Source organism: Rhipicephalus sanguineus, chromosome 2 (assembly GCF_013339695.2).
Source record: "Rhipicephalus sanguineus isolate Rsan-2018 chromosome 2, BIME_Rsan_1.4, whole genome shotgun sequence".
NCBI lineage: Eukaryota > Metazoa > Arthropoda > Arachnida > Ixodida > Ixodidae > Rhipicephalus > Rhipicephalus sanguineus.
In genome coordinates this window covers 10,535,083-10,558,309 of record NC_051177.1, presented here as the reverse complement: position 1 = coordinate 10,558,309, position 23,227 = coordinate 10,535,083, and the positions used below count along the sequence as shown (strand labels likewise).

Below are 23,227 nucleotides of genomic sequence, written 5' to 3'. Positions count from 1 at the left end.
TCCTCCTTCCCCTCTAGGTATTATTGCAAGAGGCCCCCGCAGGGGCGTCTGCGCAAGCAGGCGTTTGGTGTGTAGCGACACCACGGACCCGAGCTAATGGGGGTTCGGCCCCTCCCACGCCTAGCCGTGCGTGGCTGTGCCGTGTCCGGGGAAAAGGGGATCCTGGGGGTTGAGCCAACGCCGGGTGCTTGGACCTTTAAAGGCCAACTCCGGCGATTTTTCGAGGTCGATGGATCTCAATGAAATTCGCTGGGTACGTTCCTTTGCACGTTTCCGTCATTTATGCCAAATTACAGGCTTGAGACATGCGCAGATTGTTTGCAAATTAATTTTAAAGATTGTCTAATTGCCCTCCTGGCTTCCCACAATTATTGGCAACATTGCGTCTGTGACGTCAGTATTGGGAAGGCGGCGGAAGTGACGCAGCCGAGGGCACCGCTAACTTCGGCGCTTCGGCCGCTACAGCGAGCGTCTGCTGTGCACAAGGCGACAGACAGCGTTGGTTTGGCCGGCGCTTCGCTGGTCGTCCCGGCTGTCACAGTTTTCATACTCCGCGCTGGCGTGACCGGCATGCCTTGCACGACTTCCTGTTCGTTCGTAACAACGTCTACGTCATACGTAGGCAGTACACTTGGTTGGGTTTCGGTTTCGGTGTTGCGCTTTTTTGCTTATTTAAAATTATTCTCCAATTTGCCAAGTATTTCTGCTATCGGGCCCGTAACAGGAGCGTCTCAGGAACATAAAAGCACCATTACTTTGACATGGCCAAAAAATCGCCGGAGTTGGCCTTTAAGGCCCCCTGGCAGAGGCAACACGCCCCTTTGGCCCCGGCTTCACGTAGACGGCACCCCTGGGCTGACCCACCCAGGGGAAATCGGCAGTCGTCTTTTCCTATCTCTCTCCTCACATCTTCGTCTTTCTCTCCCACTTTCAATCTGTCCTGTCGTCTTCTCCCTTCCTTTTACATCCATTTCTCCTGGCAGCGAGGGTTAACCTTGTGTGGTGGTCCTACCTTGAGTACACCATATTCGGTTATAGCAACGATGTACAGTTGGCATGGCAGGGCTCTCCCCACCACAACCTCTGACGTGTCCCCTTGTTGGGCTCGGTGGTGGGTGACTGGCATTGTTGCCGAACAATGTACTCATTTAATGGGATCGTCCAACCTTTTCGCAAATGATCGTCCCCCGAAACGGGGGCGCACCGATGCAACCGCTGAAATCCTCCAGAAAAAGAAAGACACCTTCCCCAAGTATCACGTCATCCACTGTGAGAACGCCGACAAAAAAGCCCGTAACATTTCACCTTTCCTAGTGTCAAGGTGCCTCACTGAGACCATCGGAAGCGGCTACAAAGCCACGAAGATGGCCAGTGGGGATCTGCTGGTTGAAGTTAAAGATAAGTCGCAGTACCAAAAATTGACGAACATTGTGGCGTTTGGGGACAAACCGATAACTGTCACCGTCCACAGAACAATGAATACGGTGAAGGGTGTCGTATCAGACGATGACCTCATGGACCTTACTGATGACGAACTCCTGGCCGGCTGGAAGGATGAGAATGCTGTACAGGTACAACGAATAAAAATCAGACGAGACAACAGGGAAATACTCACTAGGCACATAATCGTTACCTTCAACTCTAGCACACTTCCAGACGAAATAGAAGCAGGTTACTTGAAGTTGCACGTCAGACCATACATTCCGAACCCAAGGCGCTGCTTCAAGTGCCAAAGGTTTGGCCATGCATCACAGAGCTGCCGAGGGCAGCTTACTTGTGCTAAGTGCAGTGCTACGGGACACTGCTGATGACGACTGCAATGCTGAAGCTCACTGTGCAAATTGTGATGGTGACCACCCGGCGTACTCGAGATCCTGCACAGCCTGGAGAAAAGAGAAGGAGATCATCACTATCAAATTTAAAGAAAACATAAGCTTCCGCGAAGCCAGACAGCGCTCTCACCGTACCTTGCTAAAAAGGCATCATTCGCCGAAGTGGTGCAACGGGGGCCAGCACCACAACGGCATCAGGCGGCCGCCCAGGCCACGCGTAGTGCGCTGAGGCGACCGCCCCTCGCCCCCACGGTGGGAGCAGCCACGGCTGCCCTACCCTCCCTTAACGCAGCCACACTGGAGGCCTCTCCTAGATCTGGCGCCAGCCAGGACAGCTCAGAGGCCAAAGAGGTCCTGTCGACCTCTTCTCTGGTGGGGTCAAAGGCCTCGTCTGCCAAGACGAAGCCTACACAACGCCATCATCGCTCGCTAGAGCAACTGTCCGTCGCCTTGCATGAGGCAATGGGCACTACTTCCAGCCCAGCGGTGCAGGCAGCGCCTATGGAGCGGCGAGACACTCTCGACCACTCCAAAAAAAGCCAGAAAAGGTTCCTGTAAAATAAGTGAACCTGCGCCATTTTTGAACTCGCATTTTTTAGTTCTTTCAGAAGCAAGTCACTTTCCATTCTATTATATCCTACTCACTTGCTCTTCAATTTTTAAACTTTCACATTCAACATGGCTTTTATGATTCATTGGAACTGCAGAGGGCTTTCAAACAATTTAGGTGACGTAAAGGAAATACTACACGACTTTTCTCCTATAGCCTTGTGCCTTCAGGAAACCAACCTAGGTGATCGATATCAAAACATCCTAAAAGGCTTCACTGTTGTGTGGCGCGATCGTACGCAGGCAAACCGACTGTCGGGCGGTGTGGCTGTTGTTGTTAGAGGTGGCATAGCAGTGAGAGAAATTCATATTAACAGTCACATAGAGGCCGCCGCCGCTACCATTATAGCGCACAAAACCATCACCATCTGTTCCCTCTACATTCCACCGCACATGCAATTCACCGTAAGCGACTTAGAATTAATTCTACACCAACTACCCGAACCTTGGGTGATAGCAGGTGATTTTAATGCACATAACACGCTTTGGGGTAGTAAAACAGTTGACTAGAGGACAAACACTTGAAGATTTTATTTTAGCCAACGATGTTTGTCTTTTAAATTCTGGCGCTGCCACTTACTGCTCTCCAAGTTCAGGAGCTACGAGCTGCTTGGACCTTGCGCTATCCTCTCCAGCGGTGTTCACAGATTTTAAATGGAAGGTAATAGATAATCCATAATGTAGTGACCACATGCCAGCACTCATTAGTCTAACCACAGCACTTCCTACCATACCCTCCAGACCACCCCGCTGGCGACTTCATTTGGCAGGCTGGGCTCTCTTTACCGATCAAGCCAGTCTGGACAAAAAGAGTCTAGATAATCTGAGCGTTGATGAAATGAATGAAAGGATTACAATGTGTATAATCGCGGCAGCAAAGAGAGCTATCCCTCAGTCTTCTGGTTGTTTAAAAAAGAATTTGAAGCCCTGGTGGACGCGCGAATGTACAGAAGCCAAAAAACTCCAAAACAAAGCCTGGGGTATCTTCCGGAGGTACCCGACGTACGATAACCTCATCTCCTTCAAAAAAGCGAAAGCGAAAGCCAGATATGTTCGTATGCAAGCCGACAAAATCTGGCAAAACTACGTTTCATCCATAAACAGCTCGGTCACATCTAAAAGAATGTGGGATCAGGTTCGCAAGTTCAATGGCAACTACGCTGCCTATACCATCTCCTTTCTTTCAACAATAGGTACTCAGACATCCCTACAGGAACAGGCAGACCTATTAGGGCTTCACTTTTACAACATATCTAGCTCAGCAAACTATTCAGAAACGTTCTTAAGGCACAAGCAATCTATATATATATAGAAAAACAAAAGCTTCCTACAGCAGGTTTCTTAGACTTGCCATACAATGCGCCTTTAACCCTCCATGAACTGAACACAGTACTTTCTACAGGTAAAAAAACGGCGCCTGGTCCTGACACAATACACTATGCAATGCTCGCCCACCTGTCGCCAAAAACATTTGAGGCCCTTCTGCATTTCTTCAACGTTATTTGGCAAACTGGTCGAATGCCCACGGATTGGAAGAGGGCCATTATAATCCCATTCCTAAAAACGCGAAAAGATTCTACATTAGCAAACAGCTATAGGCCAATCGCACTTACAAGTTGTCTTGCAAAAACCTATTACCATCAGGCTTACGTACGTCCTCGAAACAGAAAACTCACTAGACATCCACCAATGTGGGTACAAAAAAGGTTGTTCAACAATCGACCACCTAGTACGGCTTGAAAACACAGTACGAGAAGCTTTCTTACACAAACAACACTGCTTAGCAGTCTTTTTTGATCTTCAAAAAGCCTACGACACTACTTGGAGGTATGGTATTTTACGAGACTTGGCGGATCTAGGAATCTGCGGCAGAATGCTTAACTGTCTCTCCGTATTTTCGTGCAACAGAACGTTCCAGGTCCGCCTTGGCGTGACACTTTCTCGTGTATTTACTCAAGAAAACGGTGTACCTCAGGGGTGCGTTCTGAGCACTACACTTTTTGTTGTGAAAATGAACTCTGTAAACAAAGTTATACCATTCACACTGATGCATTCTCTGTATGTTGACGATCTCCAGATTGCGTGCCGCGCGTCTAACATGTTGACATGTCAACGACAGACTCAAATCACGTTGAACAAATTAACACAATGGGCGGAGAAAAACGGCTTCCGTTTCTCCGGGGAAAAGACAGTTGCTGTAGTATATTCTCAGAAAAGAGGCTTGGAGCCGGACCCAATTCTTGAACTGAATGAAACAGTCTTACCAGTTAAACAAGAGCACAAGTTTCGAGGAGTCATATTTGACAAGAAACTCAACTTTCTATCACACATTACCAGTCTAAAAATTAAAGCGACTAGGGCACTCAATGTCCTCAAATTCTGTCGCGGAAGCGCTGGGGCGCTGACCGTAAGTGCCTTCTGCACATATACCGTTCATTGGTGCGTAGCAAATTAGATTATGGAAGTGTAGTTTACGGTTCAGCGAGGCAGTCCTACCTCAAGAGACTCGACCCCGTACATAACAAAGGGATACGATTGGCAACCGGTGCATACCGGACCTCGCCGCTTCCCAGCTTGTACTCGGAGAGTAATGAACCGGCACTGGACAGCAGACGAACGCAGCTAATGCTTACACATGTCTTAAGAGTTCGCTCATCGCCAAACCACATATGCTACAACACGCTACAACATTACCACACACTGTGACAAACGACTCCATTACACAAACAAACCAACGCAATAAGGCCACTTATACTCAGATTCGAAGAAAAATGTCGCGAGTGTAACGTCCCTACAGATGCCTTTTCTGTTACTAAAAGGCCAAGAAGATTGCCTCCCTGGAAAAACTTTACGCCATTTCTTGACCTCTCATTGACACATCTTAAAAAACAAGGTACACCACGTGAACACATAATTCAAGAATTTCGCACCGTTCAAGAAAGGTACAACACATACAAAGAATTTTACACTGATGGCTCCAAAACGGCTAGCTATGTCGGTAGCAGTGCTGTCCAAGGTGCGTGGGAAGAAACAGTCAGATTACCACAGTTTGTTTCAGTTTTTACTGCTGAGTGTTACGCCTTGTGGATGGCAGTAAAAAGAATTGAAAGTGCTAGATACAAGAAAGCAGTACTTTTTACGGATTCTTTGAGTGCATTGAAGGCCCTCCATATACGCTCTCAATACGAACCCTTCATTGGCGACATTTTAAACGTATTATCTAGGGGTGTGCGAATATCACATTTTTCGAATACGAATCGAATACGAATATCCACCTTCGAATATCGAATCGAATATCAAAAGAAAAATGCCTCCACAGTAACAATATTTTATTTAACATGTAGCTATTTGAAAAAAAAAACATTAACAGCCTGACTGGCAACATACACTGCTATCTCCAGAACACAATGTCCAGGCTAGCACAATGCGCATCACAACACAAGCAAATATCACGGCACAATGAAAGTAATGACTACATGTTATCATGAAGAAATATGAGTTGCTCCACATGATCAGGCAGCAGGCGCTCCCTTGTAACAGAGACAACCCCCCCTCCCCCCTGCCACTGAAAAGGCACGCTCGCTTGGAACAGAATGGGGCAAAGCTTTGGCAGACTGGGGTATCTGAAGGTGCCTACAGTCCGCCACCAGTCATATGCGTCACTGTCTTCAGAAATGGCCCCGCATAGTGAACGAGTGGTAGTGCGGCACGTTACGGCCGCATAATATTGAAAATGTACGGTTACATGATCGCCAACAGCGCTGCACGTCGGAGGTACACCAGCAATAAATCATGCGTATTGGGGCGCTCGTCGCAGGCAGATATCGTGCCTCCGTGTACTTAAGATGTTTATCGCTCCTCTGGGCAACGTTTTTAGCGATACCAACGCAGCAGAAATGTGGAAGACGAGTTATTTTATGCATGATAATCGAATCGCATATTCGAATTTTTCGAATATTCGAAACTTTTCGAATACACAATCTTCGAATCGAATACGAATATTTCGAATGTAATATTCGACGAATATTCGCACACCCCTAGTATTATCGCGTCTAAGTGAAGGACAAAATATCCGGTTCTGCTGGGTCCCAAGTCACGTCGGGACACCCGGAAATGAAAGGGCAGATCAGTGCGCAGCAGCAGCAAAGAACTTAAGTATCTCGCAAGTAAATATTCCCGTTAAGGATAGTATCCGCGCAATTCGTACAGCGCTAACATCTAAATGGCAACAGGAATGGAATATGACAGGCAACAATAAACTTCAACTAATCAAGCCATTCCTAAGTGAATGGAAGTCATGTTACCACCAAGAACGTTTTATCGAAGTAATCCTGTGCCGTCTTCGAAATGGTCACACGCACATCACCCATAATTACTTGTTAAAACAAGAAGAACCGCCAACATGTGATAAATGCGATGAACCTCTAACAGTGTTGCACATTTTGCTTACATGCCCACATTTGGAAGCACATCGAAGAAAACATTTTTACGCGTTGTACAAGTTACGCATTCCACGTCACCTCATGTTCATTCTAGGAGATGATGCGCTGATACCCCTAAGTGACGTTGTCAACTTCCTGGATGACACCCAATTTCTAAATAAGTTATAATAAGCACGCCATCGTATTTGTACGGTACAGATCTGCAAGATTCACGAACCTGTGGCCACAGCACGGCCTCTTGCGAGAGGTCAATGCTGTGACAGCTTCTTTTGAACACAGCACTTGCCTCCTGGCCCTTGCGCACAAGGACACAGGTGAGGCGGGAGTGCCGGAGCGATTCCCTTACATTTTTCGACAAAATCACCTCACGCACACACCATACCCATTGACCACCCCATGTACCATGTCCATAATTTTAAAAGTATATACATTACGCAAATGTTTTTAGGTCTCTCTACAGCCGCACAACATTATTCATTTTATTCCATTAGTCATCGTTAACCACGCATTCATAGTCATCACCATTGTAAAGAAAAAATCACTTGGACGACGGGGCACAATTTTCCCTGACTGACGGAGTTACTCCCTCAGAGAAAATAGTTTTTGAATGAAACCTTCACAGCACAATGTATGCCGCGAGCTAACTAGCGACGTTTCCTTTTGCTATTTCTTCTCTCCTTTTTTTTTTCTTTTCACCATGTGGCTGGCGCAGCATAGCCTTAGTTGCTTTTGCGCCACTAAACCCAACATAACATAACATTATTGTAAGAAACTCTATGATCTACACCAACTTGCCCAAGCGTCGACCCTTGCAGACCCCCCATTATCTGGGCAGGTCAGGAGTACAGTGTTCTAGTACACTGTAGTCAGGAGTACAGTAGGTCATGGTCGACGTGACACCAGGGCTCGCACGATGCAACGTCGCCTTTAGCGTTCCTCGATGCGCGCGCCCCCGCTTAGAGTGGTGTCAGCTTTTGAAAGGGCAGGTGCCTCCTCGACCTTGGTGGCAGCGTGGCCGCCATCTTGAATCCCCCGCCCGGTTACTTGTGCCACGGCCGCTGGATAAAAAGCGCACGGTACGGCCTGCCGCGTCGGGCGTCTTTCTATGGGAGAGCGCGTGTTGGCCCTAGTTGCAGTTGCGGCCGCTGCGGCGCGACGGGGCGGGGAAGGGAAAACGGGTGCCGGCGGCTCCGTTGGGGCAGCAGCCCCAGCAAATTAGTTGGTGGTGGTCGTAACAGCGGCTCAGTCAGCTGTTCTAAGCGGTTTTTTTCTATCTCATCTATCGCAGTCATGACATATGCATTCAGTTGAGTCCGCTCGCGTAATCTGGTTAAATAGCCACTTAAATTTCCGTGTACGTGCCGATCTCCTGGCTTTTTTTTTTTCCAGGACTAACTTTTTGCTTTGTGTCTGAAAGAATATTCCACAATGCGCGTAGCAACATTATATGGCGCTGAATGTGTGAAAAAGTGGTTGTTATATTTATGTGCGTGTAATGAATGCATCGTTTGTTATTTTAACATATTGATTTCCGTGACATTTCTTCAGCACCTTTCTGAAAATGCTTGACAAGTATTTATTTGAAACATCTGACAATACACGTTCATGTTCTTTTACACAGGAAGTGCATGTAAAAACATGCGTTGAATCTTTTTCATGATGTCTGATACATGATACTGTGCCGAAAAGTAATTCAGCTTCGGATGCTCGATACTAGCGGATTCTACAAATATAGTGACGCACTCCTCGTAACTTTGTTGGAAAGGCTGCGGGATTATATATTCATTAGAAGTGGCTTGCAAATATTCTTGACAGTTCTTAGCAGGGCAATGTCATCAAAATGATGTATATATAAGGTCGATCACTGTACTGACTAATATCTCGAAGAATCAAGCTACAACTGAAGTTTTCTTTAACTCAAGATACAAAACCACGAAATGGCGGGGATCAACTGAAGCTATATCTATATTCATGCATGACAATCGCTTACCCGGTTTTTTTCGAGGCGGCCGGGTCAAGTGACAACCACGTTTTTATACTTACACAAGTATACCATAGTGGCACGCAAAACCACGGCTGCTGTAGGACAGTCAAGTACGTACCTTTGTTGGAGCGAGCACGGGTGCCTTTGTAGAAAATATATAATAGAAAAAATAAACAGTAATATATGACATAACAACATGACGGAGACTGCCAGAAGACAATCACTTTGGTGTGCAACGAAGGTTCGCCAGTGCATGTACAGCGGCTAACGTCAAAGGAGCAAAACGAAAGGTTTTATGGTCTACACAGGCTGGAAGTAGACATGAGAAGCCAAAATTTGGGCTCACAAGCTGGAGGCATAACAAAACAATAATAAAAAATAAGAAGAAAACAGACGAGTATAAGAAGCGCTAACCCCCCCCCCCTTTTTTTTTTTTACTTTTACGCAACGTGTGTGTTGTTGGCTGCCACGTATATTTGTTTGAAATGAAATCTTGTCGTAGCCCACCAGTCGCTTTTCTGCACTTTCTTTGTCTCCGCATGTTTTGCCGAGGCAAGTTTGAGTCTGTGCCCGTACCGCTAATGACCACAGACAACCCAACTCTCTGAATAAAAGAGATACACGTGCTTTTCACGGCAACCAACATCGGTACCACATGGCATTGCGGGGCAACGCACGCCACCGCAACGCGACAGCGTTCGTAAACAACCGGAACCGATGACAAAGGTGCCGCGGGCTGAAAGGTGGGAACTAAAAAAAAAAACGAGAGATAAGAAAAAACGGGAAGGTGGTGTCACGACCGCTGGATTTCAACAACGCTTGCAACAAGCCGCCGTTTGCAGCTAGCAGGGATGAGCCCTGAATTCATAATAAATAAAATAACTTCTCACATTTTGTCCAGATTTTATGTTCACTGTTGAATTCGTTACACGATCATGAAAACGGCGTAACGGGAAGAGACAGAAATACTGAAAACCGCAGGAATGCAACCAGTTGTGTTCGTGTGTTTTTCAGTCTTTTCATCACTCTTTCCGTCTGACCGTTTTCATATTAATTAATCCGTAACAGCTCGGCCAATTGTCAGTATTGAAGATGTAGTCACTGAAATTTCAAAGTGACTCGAATCTCCTTCTATGAGATGGTCGCACATATGATAAGCATTATTCCATGGCAGTTGCGTGCGATACCGTACCGTATGTGTACTATAAACATGTTAGGAGGAAGGAAGAAGTTTATCTTGTGTCAAATAAACAGTGGTCGCTGCAGTTCCTGAGATCACTTTTTTGAAATGAAATGATTAAATCTGAAGCAACATACTCAGAGCCAAAATAAAGAATTTAGATGTCTTAGGAAAGGTGCAGCGCCTCCAGGTTAGTTAGTTGTGGTCTTCTAGGATACCAGAAAAATATGACCACGCGATTACTTCCGCAAAAAGCGATCGGTGCGCGAAGTTGCATCTTTGGCAAGACAAGAACAAAAATTCCCAAGCGCTGCAAGAATGTACAAGAAATATCGGTAATTAACTGATGTGTACACGCTAGATAAATTTTAGAAGAAGATTTCGGGCGTCACATGAAGACGCACGCGCTCAAGCATAACTGCCGCAAGCGCGCCGCGCATGTGATCCCGCGGGCGTCCGCGAAACCCGTCCCCCCTCGGTGGCGCCGCGGCGGTGGTCCGGGAAACTAGGCCCGTCACGCCGGTTTCGGAGCACGCGGCAGGCCGTACCCGTGCGGGCCGTACCCGGGTGTTGCGTGCCGCAGTGCACCAGTCATTCCAGGAATGCTGGGAGCTGTATCGTTTTAGAACATACGAGGTTCCTTTGGACAGTAAAAATCAAACGTGACAAGCGGCATCCGAAGAACACATTACGCACTTGCAGCGTAAGTTTCCGGCCGGTAGTTCGAATGGACATGCAAGGATAACTTCTGCCTGTGTCAACCTTGCAGAATAAATGGACACACTGATATCAGCTACATGCTTAAAATATTTTGGTTCACGTGTGCATGAATCTTGCATTTTACTTCACAAACATTCTTTACTGCACTTGGTTGGTCCTGTAGCTGCCTTTGATTTTTGCTTTCGCTTTTTTTTGTGTGGTGTGAAATGTATCATGGAATGTATTATGTGTGTTTGTCTGCAGATCAGATCCTTCTTTTTTCCTAATAATAATTATTTGTAAGAATTTACGTCCCAAAAACATATGATTATGAGAGGCGCCGTACATAGTGGAAGGCTCCAGAAATTTTGACCATCTGTTGTTCTTCAACGTACACCTAAATCTAAGTACGCGGGCCTCTGTCATTTCACCTCCATCGAAATGGGGCTGCTCGGCCGGGATTCGATCCCGCAACCTTCGGGCCACCAGTCGAGCACCATAACTAAAACCACGGCGGGTTCTTGTTTCCTATATTCCTTTCCGTGTTTCAAGTACGCCTTCTGTGCTGGTCTGATGCCCATGTATGTATGTGTGCAGTTAAATGTTTTTTATCGTTCCCTGTGTTTGAAGGTTACATTTGCATCCTGTCTTAAATCATTGCGCAGTTCCTGTTTTTTTAGTCATTTACGATCACTGTAGAGCGACTATGTGGCAGTTGTGTTTTATTGTGTAATTTGCGTTTTATTTGTGTAATTGCTTCTGTCAGCACAGCATTAATGTGCACAAATAAATGGCCTGTACATTGGATATTAACGCGCGCTCGCGCACACACACACACACACGCACACACACGCACACACACACACACATTCAGTATTTTATTTCTTTGAGCAAGCATTATTTATTTATTTATTAATAATGTAAGCCATGAAGGCTCATACAGAAATATGCGCATACAAACAGTTCTCGCGAAGCACCTTTACAAAGAAGACGCATGAAAACAAGACGGGGAAGCATTGTGTACAGTAGACACGCTATGTCAGTAAAACAAATACAAGAAGCAAAGCCAAGTTGTACAATGACCACCTCATGGAAAAGCAATTAATACAATAAAAAAGACGTCTGCCTCGGTGGTATAGTGGCCCGAAAGTCGCTGGTTTGATCCCGGCCACGGCGGTCGGTGGAGGCGACACGCTAGAGGTCTGTGCGATGCTAGTGGACGTTACTAAGAACCCTCGGTGGTCAAAATTTCCGGAGCCCTCCACTATACGGCGTGCGTCGTAATCATATCGTTTTGGACCGTAAAACCCCAGATAATATTTTTAATTTAAGAGACAAATAAACGACGCAGTGGATGTGCAGCACAAAATGCAGTACAGTATTGGAAACACTCAATAACGTGGGCATGCAATCAGGCATCAAAGAAAAAAGAAACTGCAGATACAAAAGGAAAAACACACAGATACTGCGCGTGTATCGCAGTTTTATGGCATAGTAAACACGTATTCATCATCCTGATAAGGACTCAAGGTGCAACTCGAGTGCCGATACAAATGCGGCCCCAGATTAGGAGCAAGAAATGTCAGTACTTATAATCATAAAGAAGCTCTCATTTCATCTTAGCAGGACATTAGCACCATACTGCCCCTCCGCCCCTTATCCTGTGTACAATATGTATGATGCCATTTATAAAAGACGAGTAAATTGTTTATAAACTTAGCAAAATAATCCGCCTTAGTCGCGCTTAGGTAGCTTCGCATCACTAAAGTGTGTGTGTTGGGATATATGTACTGCTGCTGCTGCTGACATGTATATAATAAATACTTTAAACGATTCTTTGTGTATTTGGAATGCAGAGTTTACGAAGAAATTAAGTAAGTCCTTAGACTTAACTCTGTCGTTTCCAACGTAAGGAAGAGGATTCGTTTTCAACATAACAAAGTCTACATCTACTTCTAGCGCACAGGCCGTCAGCTTACATGAATTACATGCTCCCTTAATAAGCACTTACGCAAGAACAGCACTAAAAGCTGTCCAAGCTTCAAAAAAGAAAATAAAAAGAAAAAGCTCGCTAGCGTGCACTTATTTCCAGACGCATCCGTGCACCGCAAGCGCGTTGTGTAGCTCATTTCGCATGCTGCCTAGCTGCGGAGGGAGACGCAATGGCGGCCGTCGTAGCAGACGACGCGACTGTCCTCACCCTCAGCGAAGCGCGCGGGCATCAAGGCAGCCTACATCATCTTAATGTCACTGGAAAATTTCAGAGTACCGCAAAGGTAGGCTGCACGCGGGCAACATTGGGCGGCGGTGGCCATTTCCCTTCCAGATCGCCCGGCGCGTTGCTAGCGTGTGTTGAGAAGTGACCGATCATTTCGCCTCGATGCCACGTTACGCTCGGCAGAACTGCAATGTGTGTGTTTCTTCAAGAGGATATCAGTAGTGATTTCGAGTCATCGACAGTTATGAAACGACTGCGCGATAAGCGGTGTAACTAATGAAACGTGCGGCGAATGTTGCCATGTGCTCGCGAACTCTCATCGTGGCTTCATCGGCCTATTTTTGTGTCACGGCGGGGTGTGTTTGCTAGGTCCGGAGCTACGCTAATGAAACATAGTTGCATTAGCGTAGTGACTTCGTGCGAGATGCCATTTACTTCGACACTTGGTGAACATTATATGACTCTTCGCGCTAGCATTGTAGTCGGTGTTCAGGTTCATTTCATAGCGCACTCGAGAACATTATCGAACAACATCGGGAATGCTCTGCATTCAACACGCCGGCATCCAAAACGCTTGGAAGGGATATGGCGGCGAGAGGTCCCGTGATGCGAGTAAGCCAATCGTGGGGGCGGCGGCGCACAGAAAACAGATGCGATACTCTGAAAATTTTTCAATGACTCTACATCGTCTCCCCCTGGGAGAAATTACATCCTTATACATGCGTAAATGAGACCCGGAACTATGCACCTGATACCTGGAAACATACAAAGGAAAATTGAGTCCGCCCGACACATACACAAGAAAAGTGCCGGCTTGCACTGTTAAAGGAGTGGTGACACAAAAATTCGGACACAATTTGACTGTTGTATCACACTAATGGGTGCACATAGGTGCCATCTGTATAATATAAGCCACAAATACAGCCTAAAAAAATGTTTGAGTTTTGAAGTTCGTGAAAGTGCTGAATCGGAAATAAAAGCAAAAAGCGATGATGTCATCGAGCGGGGCCTTTTTGTAAACAACGTACGTCACGAGTTCTGGCCAGGTTACCGGATGCGTGTACGAGACGGACAACGTCGGTGGCGACACCTGATGATGCATAGCATAACCAGAGACCTACAATATAACATTGCAGCGACTTACCTGCTTAATGACTCTGTGTAAAGCATTAGCAGTAAGATAATTAGCAACTCACAGTATTCTCATAGCTCTTCTCGACAAGAACAGCAATGCGACGGAGAAAACAGAAAAAAAAATTATTGTAGTTGGACAAAACTCCACAAGATGTCGCTACGGGCTCCGCGGCTGCTGCTATGCTGCAGCAACGCCTCCTCTAGAAAGATGCCTGCCGCGTGAGCCGAAAACCTCCTGCCCTACCCTTTCCCTCCTTCACCGTTTCTAATGAGGGCGGTAGCTGGCGATCCTTGCGGTGGCCGCTTGCAACACACATTTGCGCATGCGCACATTACCCCCCTCGACGTCACACTACGCCAGCCCCATTGAAAACAATAGGGGAGAACGTGGCGCCATCTCTCGACAAGCGACCACAACTCAAGGCAGGACGGCTACAATGGGATAGCCAGCGACGCCGCAGGCATGTTTCTAGAGGAGGCGTTGGCTGCAGCCATCAACTAAAATCACTGTAACGGGAAAAGTACCGCGTTCCTTTTCTCTTCGCTGCCGCGCCCTTTCGGCGGCTTCGCCACATAAATGGTCCAGCTCGCTCGCCTCGCTAGTGTCTCCCGGCCGCAGACGCACGGCGCTTTAGAGGGCGATTGTTTTTATAGGCTCAGGAAAGCGTATAGGAACATTACGACATCCCGTATCGTTTTGAGACTTCATCGAAAGCCTATCGAGGCATCGAAGAATGCCCGGGTAAGGCTCTCTTTGCCATTCCCAGCGGGAAAAAGGATGCCAAACGACGGGCTGTGTGGCTGCACAGAATTAGGCGGGAAAATTTTGTTCCCACGACTGATACCCGCATTGTGAGGTAAGCGCTTCATTGAGAATTCGCGCATGTTTCGGGGAATGTTGGCCCCTACCCTGCACTAGTGCAGCTTGTTCGCGGGGTTGTCGCAGGAGGTTTATGCACAATAACATTTTATTATGTTTGGCGTAAAATTGACGCCTTTGGGCTCACATATAATGATCAGCGCGCCATGAAAACTGACTGCTACAGATTGGTACTGCCTGACGTGACTGTATGGCGAACACAAATAACAGATGGTAGCATGAAAATAATGGCTGATGCACTCGCGGCCGGTTCGTTTGTTTGATATGCACCAAAATCGGTATTGCGTGACGTGACTGTATGACCAACATAAATACCGTGCGGTAACATGAAAATAATGGTACGCATGTCATGTAAGGCAGGATCTACATGCCATGCTCATGATGCTCTTGCGGCCGGTTCGCTTGCTTGATATGCACCAAAATCGGTATTGCGTGACGTGACTGTAATGCGAACGTTAATAACAGGTGGTAACATGGAAATAATGGCACGCATGTCATGTATGGCATGATTTACATGCCATGCCCATGATGCTCTCGTGGCCGGTTCGCTTGTTTGATATGCACCAAAGTCGGTATTGCGTGACGCGACTGTATGACCAACATAAATACCGTCATGATTTTCACGTTACCACTTGTCATTCGTGTTCGTCATACAGTCACCTCACGCTATACCAATTTGGGTGCATTTCAAGCTAGCGAACCACCCGCCATCGCAGCATGAGCGTGGCAAGTAAGTCATGCCGTACATGACATGGAAGTCATGATTTTCATGTTACCACCTATCGCTAACGTTAGCCATACAGAAATAGCTCGTCATAAAAAAATTGGTATATATGCATTTCATTAAACGACCGCGAGCGCCCCGAAACCATGTCGTGTAAATCACGTTTTACATGGCATGTCTGTCAAGATTTGCACGTTATAACCAGTCACTTATGTTCGTCATACACTCTTGTAACGCCATGCCAATTTTGTTGTGTATCAAGCTATCGAAGCGGTCGCGAGCGCACCATGAGCGTGGCATGTAAATCATGCCGTACATGGCATGCATGTCATTATTTTCATGTTATCACCTTAATTTAAATTTGTCATACAGTCATGTTATGCCATACCAAATTTGGTGCACTTCCCATTAACGAAGCGGCCAGGACAGCACAAAGTCGGGGACGGATAGATAGATAGATAGATAGATAGATAGATAGATAGATAGATAGATAGATAGATAGATAGATAGATAGATAGATAGATAGATAGATAGATAGATAGATAGATAGATAGATACGTACATAGTCACAGAAATTCGCTAAGAAATGATTCGCATTTAATAAATGCAGACAGCCGAGCGCGTAAATGCCGCGCAGTTCGCATTTCTTTATCGCGTTAGTACGCGTGCGTGCGCATGTAGGCAAGTGAAAATTGCCGCTATTTCTTTCCTAATCAGTCAGAGAACAACGGTATGCTTCATTCGGGGCTGCAAAATCGCACGCAATGCGTAAAACATGCGTTACTCCACTCGAAATCAACACCGCACCGCCGCAGCTTCGGCGGCGCTGGACCAAATATGGCGGCGCGCACGACGGTCGCGGTACTTTTCCCGTTCCAGTGACTTTACCATCAACAGCTCCGGTAACCAGGTATCCGCAAATGTTAGGAAGTCTACAGACAAACTAAATAAAGCTCTCTACGGTCGGGATCGTATTGCGTAGTGGACAGATAACGGCTTCGGCGTTCCGACGTGGGATTGGTATGCCTTGAGAACGCAGCGTTGCCCAATCTAAATACGAGTCAGTAAAGCGTACATCACGTCACTTGCATGTTACACATAAACACTGTTACAGAGCGCCAATGATGTGATTTGACTGCTTCCTTCGTCACTTCTCAACCTGCTACTTTACAAATCAACGAAAAGCTATACGGTTTATTTATTCAAAGTATCGGAAAACTGACTCTCCAACACTTTTAATGTGTGAACACGGTATCCCAACATTGCAGCTACGACGTAAGATACAGAGACTGAAATTTCTTTTTCAGCTAAAAAACAGAAAAATAGCTTTAAATCCAGATGAATACATATCACCCCTCTTAACCCGAGAAACGAGGCATCGTCATGCCGAGTGTCTTACGCCCTACAGCACCAGAACCAATGCGTTTAAATTTTCATTTTTCCCTCGTACGATAAACGAGTGGAATGCCCTTCCATTGACATGGTTACATAGTGCTGAACTAATAGAGCAAATGATTAAATAGACGTATGTCGTTTTGTTTTGATGTAACCATATCTGCTGTATTTACTGTATGTCACCTTACCTACTATATTTTATGATTACTGTATGCGTGTATATACATTCTACCTTTGTTGTGTGTATTGCAATGCATGGCGATTGTTTTGCCTTTTTGTTGTTGTTGCACGGATCTGTGTACAATGTATAATGTTCAGTTGAATGTAATATTGTAACCACTCCTGCTTGGGCCACTCAATGGGCCTGCAGTATCCTATAAATAAATAAATAAATAAATAAATAAATAAATAAATGATCGAAGCGAAAATGTTTCAGCACGTCTAGTGCTGCGGCTGCTCCAAGCCTCACGGAAAATGTCGCCTCAGTTGAACGACAACGACAAGAACAAAATCGCAGCCACCGGCGAGATTCCCCAAGTGAATCGAGCTTTTCTGACTGATTTTTACACTCCTTCCAGCTCTTTCGTCCATCGCCGCACTAGATAAGCAACGTTGTTTGATGATTCAGGAAACAAGCACTCGCAACGCTCAACACAGCAGACGAAATAGCAGCGCTGACAACATGGCAGAAGCTGGCCAGTGACGTCACTGGCTCTCGCGGTCACCTGATAATATTTGTTTACGAGTAGGCCGACTACGTACGTCACGGGGCCACCGAGTGCTCTTCGAAAATGAAACTGCCTCCGGACGTAATATAGGAGCATATAATTAAACATTTGTATCGCCCGCAAATGAGTTTCGTTGCCGCTATTAAAGAGTCAGTAGCCACTGATTAAGAGCAAAAAACAGAGGCTCACAAATTTACTGTCACCACTCCTTTAAACAAGCACACACACACTAAGTCCACTGCGGCTACACTGAGGACCTCTAAAGCAGTACAGCACCAGAAGATACACGGACTACCTCAGTCTGTGACACAGTCCAGGTGGGCCGGGGTTTACGTGCCTTCCGTGGACGGTTCGACTCCGACCATGAAGTAAAACTTTGGGGGCTGCGGCTGTTGGAAGCCGACCCCGAAGTCGCAATCCCATCTCCCCCCTCTCCTGTGTTGAAATTCTGCACATTTACCAGCGGGGAAGAAGAATGCCCAGGACTCTCCTCCCGAGGTCCCAATTGATGATCCTGGGCTGCAGGCCAATGAAACTGTGCTTCAGCAGGTGCAGAGTTGCACTGGACAGCAGGGATCGCTGTTGTCAACGATGACGTCATCGTTCTCGAGCCGGCGCAGCTCGCAGGCGACCTGTTGCCGTAGCGCCAGAGGCAGCCGACGCAGCTTGGCGGACACTGGCACGATGTCCTGCCGCCTCTTGACCCGGTGGACGTAGTCTTTGACATGTCCTAGGGCCCCGCCAGACAAGTGCTCGAACCCCGGAGGTATACCTGCAGGAAGCTGCGAAGAAAGTGGTGTACGTAGCAAGACGACACGTCAAAGTTGCGCCGTCAATCTGGAGTCCCAATTGCTGGATGGCGTCGAGCCCCAACAGCGAAGTCCCGTACGCTGTCACGTAGAATGTGATGTGAGCTTGCTTCCCGTGATGCTGCACGTCCATGTGGAAACAGCCTAGGACTGGTATGCGATGCCTGGAAAATTCTGCAGCTGAGTGGACGTTTGGAGCATCCGATGCTTCGAAGCGAAGAGCCTGTCGAAATCCTTCTTCGTCATTAATGATGCAGTGGCTCCACTATCCACCAAAAGCGACATGTGCATCTGTCCTCCGATGACAACACGAACGCGCAAGTTATTTGGGCTTGTACGTGTTTTTTGTTGCTTCTACCAGCGTCACCAAACTCCTGGCCTCCTGTAGACGCACTGCTGAACCAAACAAATTGCACGGTGTCTTTTTTTTTCTTTTTCTGATTGTCTAATATGTCGTGCAGGTGATATGTCACGTGCTCGAACAGAAATAAAGAGTGAATGAAGAGTGCAGTAATAAAGAGTGAATCTTTACACACAGCCGTATGCAAGGCATGGCAGCGCGCAACCGTACTGAAAGCTTTACGCGTTCATGTGGCGCGTTCGAGGGGGCATTGCTGTCGCAAACGGAAAAGAAGAAACAACGAGACGCGGAATGGATGACGGTACTTGACGAAGTAGAGGTACAATGTAGTAGAGTGGCTTTACGCGGATGGATGGAAGAATGCTATGAGCGTCCCCTATGAATGATATGAATGCTATGAGCGTCCTCTATGAGTGACATGTGTGCCACCGGGGTCGACAAAAAAAGAAAAAGCCCTTTCCTTTTTTTTATGTTGGCGTAATGCTTTGTCTACTACGATTAATTCAGTCTTACTACAGATAAAAAAATTCGCAGCCCAGTTCTCTACCCCTTACGGTGGAATGTCCTTACTTTTTCCCACTATTTTTTTTCCTTTCTCTCTAGTTTTGTGCCACCAATACTCTGACGGTCTCTTACTTATTTCTATCGCGGGCGTGCTCCGCTTTCCATTGTTGTCCCTAAAATCCAAGGCTTCGCGTCGGCTCTTGCCCAAACGTACACCTGGGTGGATATCTCCACATTCAATCAGAACATGCTCCGTCGTTTCCTTACGCCTTTGTAGAGTCACTGACTCTACGCCTTTGCTCTCAGGGGTGACACCTTGCGGCGGTTGCGGGTCTGACATAGACCGGTGCGCCGGTCCCAAAATCGGCGGCGGCGCGCCGGTGTTTTCACTCTGTTTCACTGAAAAGGTGCAGCAGTGAATCCGATAGCAACATGTCGTAATCAGTGTTGCGGAATGGGTGCCTCCATTCCAATTCCATTCCGAGGAATTAGAACTTAGCACAATTCCATTCCTTTCAATTCCTCGGAATGAAAAAACCTAGCCCCACTCCGGGAATGGCCGGGCAGCTCAATTCCATTCCTGTAATTCCTCAATGTAGGAAAGGCGCCTTGATAGTTTTATCAAGTTAAGAATGAACATAAAGCTGATGTCATCAGATGCATTAAGAACTGGAAAAGTACGCACAACATGTTACCAAGGTCAAGTGATAGTAGCTTGGTGACATATGTATTTCCTACAGTACAACCACCCTACTATTTCCCATAGGGGCAGTTCTCCCGCTACCATAGCATTTGCATGTTCAGCAAGTTTGAACGAATCGTGATATGCACATTGTTTAGGCTTAAATGTGTGAATGCTAAAATGGCGACTCAGCGTATTTTTATGCTGACAAAAATAGTGTTCAAGAAGTCCAAGCAGTTTTGCCATGCGTCTGGAGCGCCTAGACAGGGGCACAGTATTGCAAAAGGTTGGCAGGGGGGGGGGGGGGAGTATGAGGTGAGACGGCGGGCAAGCTGGCATATGAAAGCTTGCAGTGAACACAAGCATTGCGCCAGCGTCAATACGTATCACAACTTAGAGAAGCGCTTTTTCGAATATGCGTCCGAGTCGCCAACGGCGGCAGAAGCAAAAACAATGAAGTGAAGGGTTAGTTAACAAATGTACACGTGTGACCCAGACTACAGCAACGTGGATGGCATTTCGCGAATCAGTCCCATTCGCGGCGTCAAGATATACCTGATGTTATGGTGAGGTTATCAGACATAGAGTTGCACGTCAACATAGTTTTTATATGTTCATTTCAGAGTTCTTGATGGCGCCGCGAGAATTCCTCTGTCGCGGCCGCCCGGCCGCCCCCTATAAACACGCGGGAGGCGCCCCGACTCGCGGTGCTCGGAGGCAGCCTTGCAGCTGATGTGCCACTTGTCACGTGGTCATAGAGGGCGGTAGTGAACTTTGGGCTGGGCGGAGCCTACGCGTCGCGACGTCATTGCTACAAGCGCCTCAGTATGTCGACGGCGCCTACCCCTGTTTACAAACATGGAGTAGGTCTATTGGCATAACTAAGTAGAATTTGGTTGTAGGTGATTCGTAATTAACAAAGGTAACTGCAAAAACACGGAAGACAATTAAGCGTTTTCTTTTTCGTTTAATGAAACAGTTCCGAGCTTATGTAGATCAGAAACACATGTGCACTATAAAACGACAACAAAACAATACTATAAAAACACAGGACAACCTTCAACAAGAATGCAACAGGTGTTAGATAAACGCCTGAAGACAACAGACGAGCCGAGCACTCTCGTGGAAAGGAACATAGTGCATTGTGGGTAGCTGACGGTGATGCATTGCATGGCCACTGCCTCTACAATCTCTCCAGCTGATCATTTTTCCTGCTAACAATTTCCGTCTGAGAGGAGAGCAGCCCGTGCTGCTACTGCTTACTCAATTTCTGTGTGGTTTTGCAATTACCTTTGCTAACTACGACATGACTGCACTTCTTGTCAGCTGTGTATTGCTCACTCACTGAAACGCAACGTCGTTTCTTCAACAGCCGAGCTGTTTAAGCCGGCCGTAATACGTCCAACGCGCACAAAAAAAAAAAAAAAATACCGCGCCGCGATAGCGCCACCGCGCGTTGCCTAGCAACCGGTTGCACAGCTGTGCGCCTGCTTCGCTAGACCATACACTGCTCTGCCACCAGCCCGCCTGCCTGTACACTGCGCGCAAACGCCCGGTCATGCCAGACGTGACGTCACGGTTATCTGCGCATGCGCTTCTTCGTTCTGTATAAAGCCGGCGCGTGGAAGCGGCGCCAGACGCAGACATGGGGCGACCCAAGGAAGTGCCGATGAGGAAGCCGCTTCGGCGCGCTGGCAAGCGAGACTGCTGAACTCGTTTAAAGTGGTCCACGACGCAGTAGGCGGTGCGAGGCTCGTGTGGCCAGGACCAGCTAGGAATCAATCAGCTCCACTGTACCTTTAGCCTTGCGCCACTAGTGCAGGCGACGTCCGGCTTTTTAAAATATAACGGCGGCTATGGGAAATTGCTCGTGATGACCACATCGTGTCGCTGCAAATCTGGCCACTGAAGGTAATGTTGGCTCTGCTGCAAGTGTTTGAGTAGGCCATTATGACATGACCCGTAGGTGCTCGAAACAAAAGTATGTGCATTACTTAGCCCTCAATTTTCGCGCTTCAACCTGATTGCTGTACATGTGCTTTTTCTTTCTTTTCAGGACTTGTTGGAAGCATTTTTGCTGGAGTTTGCCCCAGAGCTAAAGCCTCACTCATGACGCGAGGCTCGTATGCAGCAACCTGCAAGACTGCCGACAAAAGGCCCACGCATTTCTAGTCTTTTTGTTCATAGTAAGCTAGGCCTTCTTCTAGAAAAAGAATGATATATAGGACACAGATTTTAGTAGTGAGAGCACAGATTCCTAGTTCTGTTTACCCCTATTCAACACTCGCTACTTTTGGTACTTTGCATCTCTTAACTATTGCCCAAAATTAGTGTTGTTAACTGAAACCGCACCTTTTAAAAACTGGCTAGATAACTTGACATATATTTGCTGTAATAAAGTCACACTGGTTGTAGTGCCAATGTGGGCAGCAATTATCTTCAATAAGTGGGGCGGATTAGAGCATGCACACAAATCGCTTGGGACAATTGGCTAGAGTGTACTAGAATATTTTGAGTGGCGCAACCGAAGCCGGCGCACCGTGCAAACCGGTGTCCCCTTTTATTGCGATAGCATTTATATGGACAGTCTCGGCTAGATTTTGCCGTCGCCGTCATGCACCGTATATGTATAAGTATGGATATATATATATATATATATATATATATATATATATATATATATATATATATATATAAAGCCCCAAAGAAAAATAATTCAGCAAAACGCTTCCGAAGCGCGGAATCGAACCAGGGACCTCTTGCTCCGCAGCGAGTGGCGCTAACCACTTCGCCACAGAACGCAGGTCCTCCACGTCGCTAACGGCGAGCGTTATATACACACCCTTTACCGCTGGACGGACTCAGATAACCGGGCAGTCCTGGGCCATGCCGGTCACCGGACCGAATCACACGCACGTACGTTGGCGGGTTACACACATGACTGGCCGGTCATGTGCGCCGTATTTATTTCCTTGCAACATCGACGCCCCCGGGCGCCGGAACGGCAAACTAATCTTATCACATCCCTCCCCCCTTTATTAATGGA

The 23,227-nt window shown here is 46.9% G+C and overlaps 1 protein-coding gene across 1 annotated transcript in view; it reads left to right on the top strand.

Annotated features, from left to right (window-relative positions):
• LOC119382401 (sorting nexin-25) overlaps positions 1–22,596 on the top strand; it is a 47,723-nt gene extending 25,127 nt beyond the window's left edge. Inside the window, exon 4 of the mRNA XM_037650089.2 lies at positions 22,238–22,596. Within this exon, the coding sequence (XP_037506017.1) occupies positions 22,238–22,294 (57 nt within the window). The 3' untranslated portion in view covers positions 22,295–22,596. The remainder of the gene's footprint in view (positions 1–22,237) is intronic.
• The last annotated feature ends 631 nt before the right edge of the window (positions 22,597–23,227 follow it).